This window comes from Lactuca sativa, chromosome 7 (assembly GCF_002870075.4).
Source record: "Lactuca sativa cultivar Salinas chromosome 7, Lsat_Salinas_v11, whole genome shotgun sequence".
NCBI classification, from domain to species: domain Eukaryota; kingdom Viridiplantae; phylum Streptophyta; class Magnoliopsida; order Asterales; family Asteraceae; genus Lactuca; species Lactuca sativa.
Window position 1 is genome coordinate 182213304 of NC_056629.2, and position 8683 is coordinate 182221986.

General features: G+C 34.3%; 1 protein-coding gene across 1 annotated transcript; it reads right to left on the reverse strand.

The window, feature by feature from the left end:
- Positions 1-4055: 4055 nt before the first annotated feature.
- On the reverse strand, positions 4056-5828 carry LOC111914174 (gibberellin 2-beta-dioxygenase 1). Its single transcript, XM_023909934.3, has 3 exons — positions 5263-5828; positions 4816-5170; positions 4056-4459 (listed from the first exon to the last, which is right to left on the reverse strand). The coding sequence occupies exons 1-3, from the start codon at positions 5667-5669 to the stop codon at positions 4208-4210; spliced, it is 1014 nt and encodes a 337-aa protein (XP_023765702.1). The 5' UTR covers positions 5670-5828; the 3' UTR covers positions 4056-4207.
- Positions 5829-8683: the final 2855 nt, after the last annotated feature.

Consider the following 8683-nt stretch of genomic DNA (forward strand, 5'->3'; position numbering starts at 1 on the left):
GAGCCATTGTCGTCGGATCTGTGTCAAACAACCTTCCTCTAGTAAGCCACCTTTGAAACTGCACCAGGAGATCAAAAACACCACATTGAAGCTATACATGTCGTGATCAACTTTAATCCTCCAATAGCTTCTGTAATTTGATGAACCTCGATTATAACCTTGTGAAATTACACCAGAAACCCTCTCGACCCCCACTGGGTTTTCAAATTCCTTGCACCTTCGATCCTATTCCATTTCCTCGGTGATATTTCTTGAATATAATTTCGAATTGGAACTGCCAAACCATCATTTAGTCTCAAATTCACAAGATTAGGTTCATAGTTCGCATATGGCGAAACGATGAAGAAGACCATGGGAAGGTGGGTTTTTTCTTCTAGAGTGTTGTTTAGTGTGTATGGGAGTGTGTAGGTATGATATATATATATATATATATATATATACAGAGAGAGAGAGAGAGAGAGAGAGAGAATGAAAGAGTGAGTGAGTGAGAGAGGGAGAGAGAGAAAGTGTGTGTGTGAGGAGGGGTGGGTGTGGGAAGAGGGTTTGTGGGTTTTTATATTGCTTATTTATTAAAGTAATAACTTTTAAATAAAAAATGTAACAAATAAAATAGAAGGAAATAACCGTCTTTTTAAGTTTTTTTGGACCAAAGTTACGAGAATTTTTTTGATTTTGGACGTTTTATGCAAGTTGAAAACTTTTTAGACTATATCCACAGTTTTTTACAAAAACTTGGACCAAATTTATAGTTTTATCTTTTATTTATGAATTGTTAATCATTTGAATGTTTATACTATTTTATTCGTTTATGTTTATTTATGTTTGTTTACTCTCGTTTGGCTTGTTCATTTATGTTCATTATGTTTCATTTCTCTTGCAATGCTTACAGTGGATTTCTGGAATGCCTTTAACCTGGTTGATAGATCAGCCTTACTCCATGAGGTTAGGAGGATGTGCCCTTCTATTTATTTGCAGGTGAATTTCTTATACGAGCAAGCAGCGAGACTTTATATAGGAGTCCAACATATATGGTCTGTCACTGGGGTGCAACAAGGTGACCCTTTGGGCCCTCTTCTTTTTGCCCTCGTTTTGCATCCACTTGTGTACAAGATTAGAGACAATTTCAAGCTCATTCTCCATTCTTGGTATCTAGATGATGGCACTGTCATTGGGGATTCAGAGGAGGTGGCTAGAGTGTTGAACATTATTCGGGTGAATGGTCAAAGTTTGGGTCTTGAGATGAACATTAAGAAACGGAGATTTTTTTGGCCTCTTGTGATGGTAGGAAGCTTCTTGCCGATTTATTCCCATCGATATAGGGAGACCGTCTTTGGGGGTAAAGCTACTTGGCGAGGAGGGGTTGTTAGCAGAGATGCGGGGTTTATTAGCGGGTTAGCCATGAAGAGAGCGGTTAATGCTGTTGATTTGATGGGTCTTCTTCCACAACTATGTGACTAGCAGAGTGAGCTCCTTTTGCTTCGATCATGTATGGGCATTGCAAAACTTTTCTTTGGTTTAAGGACATGTCAACCGATGCACATAGAAGAGGCGACTTTGTTCTTTGACAAAGGATTGTGCGGGTCTGTCGAGGATATAGTGGTATGTGGAGGCCCCTTTTTGGAGACCTCCAGTGGCGTCTGGCTTCCTTACCTATTCGTTTCGGTGGTTTGGGTTTGTACTCAGCATAGGAGGTTTCGTCCTACGCATTTGTAGCATCGAGGGCCCAATCTTGGACATTACAAGACCTCATCTTACATGATAGTGGCATATGTGGTATGGACTCTGATTACTTATGTGCTTTGACTCGTCTCCGCGATATGATTCCGGGATTTGACTGTAGCGGTTTCACTAATAAGGACACCATCCTCCTAAATCCCAAAAAGCATTGGCTTGTGCCCTTTTAAGCAAAATCATTAAAGATATGGAAGTCGATATCGACATGACTGTTAGACAGAAAGCAGTTTTTGAGTGTCTTCGAGCGCCTCATGCATAAGATTTTCTGTTAATTATTCCTATTGATGGCCTCGGCCAGCATATGTCTCATGTGGAGTACTGAACCATCCTTCGTTACCGCCTCATGATTCCTCTATTCCTAATTGATGAGATATGCACAGTTTGCCGTAAGGCATGTTTGGACACTTTTGGGGAACATGCGGTTCATTGTAGAGAGCTCCCTGGTTTCAAGTACCGACATGATGTGGTTGGGGATGTTCTCTTTGATGCTTGTCGGCGTGCTGATATTTCTGTGAAGAAAGAAGCGCTAGTGAACTTTTTGACAAACCCGCACGATGGAAGATCCACACTCAGACCGACTGACATTTTGGTCTTTGGATGGGTAAGAGGGAAGCACGCTTGTGTGGATCTTACTAGGGTCTCTCCTCTCGTCGGTTTGAGGAGCGAGGGTTTTACAGCAAGGCATGCCGTTTTGAAAGCCGTTGTGTGCAAAGTGGCAAAGCACGAGAATGCATGTATAGAAAATCAACATGTGCTTATAACCTTTGCATTTGATATATTTGGTTTTCTCGCACTAGAGGCGGTTTGAGCTCCTCAATAGAGTTCAACGGATTATGCAATCTAATGTTATATCTCCTAGATCCGTAGATGTTATTTTCAAAAGAATTGATTTTGTCATCCAAAAAGGGCTAGCAGCGCAGCTTGTTGCCCGATTGTCTTTCGTAGATATATATTGACCTCTTTTATGTTATATATTAATAATTTCTTATATTTGAAAAAAAATGTTCATATGTTTATGTTGTTTGTTAACATCTTAACAAGCAAACACAAACAATATAAAATTTTAAACAAACAAACACAAACAATAAGATATGTTTGTTTATATGCTCATATTCGTTTCTTAATTCGATTAAACTTAAACAAATAAACAACACACATTTTTCGTTTTCCGTGTTTGCTTGGTACATTTACGATCCTTCATATTTTTCCTCCCACCAACGACCAACCCTTTTCCCCTTATGTAATCCATCTACCACAAGGCCCACTGCCATCACCTCCACACCCACCTTACTAGCTAGTTGCATAATAAATATCATCCAAGACATGTATTATATGCAATTTGACACGTATCATAACTTTAACGGTTCTAAAACACATTTATTGTTTTCCAACTATTAATTATAATGAGTACTTTGTTAAAAATTCGATATTTCATACAAACATGATATTTCATGCAAGCCCACATCATAATGTCTTTTTAATTAATAACGAAAATAAAACTTCTTAAATTAGCAGACCATCATGATTGTTTATCCGAAAAAAGACTAGAGGTCCCCAAAGGGTAAAGCCCCAAGTAACCAACTCATTTGACAAGTAACAAACTCCCATGGAAAATCCACAACAAATTAACACCTAAAGTAGACCTTTGGATTTTTACATAAAAAGAACAATAAACCATCAACAAATAACAAACCATAACTTTTATAAATGTTAACTTTCATGTCATAAGCAAATTCAGGATTATCTTGTTTCATATCACGTACGATAGAGAAGAAGAAGCTAAATGTACTGGTTCTAGGCTTCTAGCACATCACATGGTTCAACTTCAATCATTACTTGAAGCATACATATATCATAAGAATAAATCAATCTAAACCCTCAACCAATATTCATATTTCATCCTTTCTTCATAAACATCACTATTAAACACACATTTTTAATAACGAATACGATAGGTATGTTGCAAGTCCAGTAACATCCATGTAGATTCTAGCGAGTTATCAACATATGTTTCGAAAGAAAAGGCTATAAATGTCATTTTCACTTTCTAGAACACCCCCACAATCGGTACAAACCAGTGCTTTCAAGCCATTATCAAAAGGCATGGACCGTTTGGTTCATGGTCCAGACCGTGACCAGTCGAGGTGCATATCTACATTCGGTGCATGACAACCCGACCTAGTAATATAAAGAAATGTGGGGAAACGATAGTGAATATATATATATATATAGTACTTAATATTTATTGTTAAACAATATTTCATCAACATTGACAACCATAAATGCCATCTTTTAACCCGAAAAAGAAAAAAGAAAGAAAGTAAACAAGGATTTTGTTATCGGTTCCATTAATTAACAAAGGAAAAGTCGTTACATGAAGTAATTTAGACAAGCAAGAAGAAAATATGCACAAATGTTAACGTGTGAGATGTCACATACACATAGAAAAACAAAGAAGACGATGCTAAAAACCCTAAGTTGCTGTGATTTTTTCAAAGAGACCAAGTCTATTATCCGCCAATCTTGTATTAAATGCTGATTTTTTGTACTCGAACCAAGTGAACTCTTTGTACAAACTGTCTTCCTCTCCTTGTATAAGTGATGGCAATGGTGCTATCTTCTCGCTCAATGGTGGTCCTCCAAAATAGATCATTGACACCCTACTCTTTGTACTGTTTGCCACCACCCTATGCTTTACACTCTTGAATCTTCCATTGGTCATTACCTATATGTACACAAAAGCAAACATTTTTATCATCAAAGGAACGATAATTGAATAACCCATTAAAGAAAAACGTTTTGAAATCTAACAAACTGATCAAAGAGATTCTTTTTGATTAACTAAGTACCACTTTATAGTTTATATTATCTTAAAGAAAGATGATAGCGACTTGTTGGACTTTGAAAAAGATTGATTATGACCAAGGAAGGAAAGACGGCAATGCTGATGGCGAATCTACACAGATTCATTTGACCACTTATGCATTGAAACTTGTACATTCTTTTTGGATTGTACAAGTATGAAATAAGCCAATGATGAGTTTAATGTTTGTCGAGTTGAAGTATATGATTGTTAAGTACCTGTAAAGAGTCGCCAACATTGATGAAGAAGGAATCAGAATCAGCAGGAACAGACATCCAACTTCCATCTCGCAATGAGATTTCGAGTCCAGAAGTGTTGTTGGATCTTAAAACCGATATGATTTGTGGGTCTGTGTGTTCTCCGAAACCCACTAATTTCCTTCCGTTTCTTTCGTTTTCTTGAAACTCCGGGCATGGCGGATAGTGGTTTACCCGGAAAACAGAGTCGCTCTGTTCATCCATTAGCAGCTTGCTGAACACATTTCGTGGCTGGAGTTTCATCTCATCCGCTAATAACTCAAGAATTTCACACGCCATCTTCTTCACTGCTGTCACGTAATCATTAACAACGCCCCTAGAAACAAGAAACAGATTAATTATTAATAAAGTCACGGGTTTTTCATTGAAAAAGGATTCAACTTTTTGTCATGGATGTATAGTTCTTACTGGAAAATTTCTGGGTTTTCTTCGAAAACAGAGAGGTATCTTTGGTAATCCGATTCGGGTTTCGCGTTGAGAAGAAGATATTCGACCCAACCCACATCCCCGTTTCTACCAATCCTTTTGTTCCCATAACCAAACGGGTCGGGTGGGCCTGCTTTTTCTTTGGTAGAAAGAGGAGAAGAGAAGAACTTGAGAGCTTCTGACTCGAGTTTTTTAATGAACTTGGTGGGAACTCCATGGTTAACGACCTTAAAGAATCCAAAATCTTGGCAAGCTTTAACAAGATGTTGTTTTGATTCAGGTTTCGAGAGGTCAATGAGAGGAATCGTTGGAAAGATCAACGGGTTTGTGTTTGGTTTAGAAGGTTTCATGAAGAACTGTTCAATCGAAGGTTTTGAGAGAGCCACCATGATTACAATTTACGAGCTTTAACAAGATCAAACCTTTGAAAGCGAAACGAAATGGGTCTCTTTCGAATTGAAAAATGAATTCAAGAATGTGAAGAAACGATGAAGAATGAAGCGAAAAGAGAATGTATATATATAAGAAAAAAGGCCACACAGGATTTAGTCATTGCTGCGGTGTTTCTAGGAGAGAGAAAGAAAGTCAAAATTGACTTCGTGGGTTTATGATACAAATAATTGAATAATAAGGCATGAGGAAATTTTCTTTTAATAAAAGCATGCATGGTCAAAATCCATGTGTATGCCAAACCACCATAAAAAATAATTGTCATATCATATTTTCCTAAATAGTCATTTTCATGTTCAAACTTTATGCCTACAAGTTTCTCCAAAGTCTTGACCTTTCGAATATTATTTCAAGATTCTAATAAATCTAATATAATTGGTGATCTTTCTTTTTCAAACAACGAGATCTTAAACAGATCGTTTTTTCTTTCATATGAAAATACATTTAATGTGTTTTTGTTTGTAAACTCACAGTTATATTTATTGAAGCGAGAATTCAAAGAAGCTGACGCAAAAATAAGTTCGAAAGTCCGGTCGATAACAAATAAGCTATTCTCAGTAAGATACATTTATGAAGTTTGTTATAAAATGACGATAAAAATGACGTAAAAAACCCAAATATGGTAACCAAACGTCATCAAGAACCCATCATCCATAAGTATCGTTGCATCAGAGAGGTCAAGGATCCATATCTTAACAATTACTACATAAATCTGATATCTAAATTCTAAGAAACCTAAACGACAAGCATCCAATTTTAATGATGTGATTCATGATCGATGTGTTATAGGTTGTGGTTTATTTAAACATAAAATTTAGATAAAGATTATGTGTTACCATATAAAAACCAACTTATCAATAAGTTATTTGGATAATTTATCTTTAGGGGGTGTTTGGATAGGAAAAAAAGAGATGTTTATTGCTTATTCCCACAATAAACTAACTTTGAGTGTTTGGATAAAATCCAACTTATTAAGCTAAATAAGTTAATTTTAATAAGCATCTCTTCTCATGCTTATTGTTTATTGCTTATTCCCACCACAAATAAACTAATAAGTAATAAGCTAATAAACTAATACAAACATCTTTAGTTTTAAGATAGTTTTGTGATCTCACTAAACACTAACTATTTGACAAACTAGCAAACCATTTTATAAATAAACAATCTCAAGTTAGTTTATCAATAAATTAACTTAGTTATTTTTATGATTTTGTAAAACATTAAAGGGAAATTTCCAGAAATCTTTTATTATTTTAGGAAAACTGACGACTAATATGGTGTTTGTTTTTTGTAAAAAACTCTTCAGACATTTTATTACTGCGCGGCGCAGCACATGTGAGACACTTTTCATCTTGCTGTTATTTGTTTTTAGAAGTTTTCGGAGTAAAAAACTTATTTGCGTGGTCCATTTGGAATAACACTTGTATTGCCTATTTCAACCTCTTCCAACATCTTTTTCTTTTTTTTATTGCTGGAATCTTGATTATATGTTGCTGAAATTTCGCTATTTTTAGTTTTTTTTTTTTTTTTTTTTCGTTTTTTTGTTTATTCTTAGTGAATTATTTTTTTCGTTTTTTTAATTTTTAGATTGGATAATGATAATTTCTTGTTGAAATATAATTATTTTTTTGCTGAAACATCATAAATTTTTGCTGAAATGTCATATATTATTAAATTTTCGATTCATAAAATCAGTTTATTTTAATTTTTTAATATCTGCAGCAACATCCATATGTTAAAAAACAAACACGATTTTTATTACAGTCTGCACTGGGTTGTAGGGGAGGTCCGCAGACTTCATGAATTTTTGTTTCAAAAAACAAACAACACCTAAGTTTCAAAAATAAAATTCTGAAAAGAAAAAACATAAAAACCGCCAATTTTTCTTTTACTTTAGCCAATTTTGATGTGTTCAGCAGGTCATTAGATACAATCATTAATTTTGAAAAAATTAATGATTTGGTCTCACGGCCTACTGAATATGTCAAAAGGGCTAAAGTGAATAATTTTTTCGGTTTATAGGCTCTTCTATTAAAAAAATAGACTTAATTGTTTATATTTCCAAAATAATGAGATTTTCTGGAGATTTTCATACATTAAATTATAATAAACTAACTTCAATTTGTTAAACACAACCTAAATTACTGTAAACTTAAAAAATAAAATAATTTATACATAATAAAACCAAAACCTCAAAATGACATAAGTAAATAAAAGAGATAATGACTTAAAAAGATAATATATTTTTTGATTTCCATACAATTTGTAACACCCATAAATTTGAGATAGACGTTCAAAGTATAATAATAATAACTATACATTTAATGGAACAAATAAAATCCTTGAAAATAACAATTGTTCTTCATACGTGTTATGAGTTATATAAATACATATTTATTGTATACACGTTACGTAGACAAACAGTATGATATATAATATTTGTGGAAAATCTTATTATCAATGAAGGATAAAATAAAACTTATAATTAAAAGATAATTTATGATAAATTATCTATGTGTGAGTTATACTAATCATGATGACGATTTCGTGAGAATAAAGGACGCCGAAATTTGACTTCATATGAGGAAGTTATGATTTTTCGGAGTTTTGCGTTCAACCCGACACAACAATGTATGTCATAAAAAGTGAAATATAGATCGTTTGCTTTTTAGCCAAAGCAATGTAAAGAAAAATTGAAGTACCCGTAAATACGAATATGTCGATATATAGAACGTCGAGAACAGAGTTTGTATGAAAAGTTATGTAACATCCTCAAAATTCAAGACCAAAAATTTCATTTTTAATTTAGTAATTATAAAACCATTAGTCTGAAAACATCCATAGTGTCATTTCATATCAGAACCAATATGTCAATAATAAAAACATGTTATAATAAAACATCCTCAGAGTATAACTCCCAAAGATCTGTGCGGAAATCATGGTGTGTTGCGTT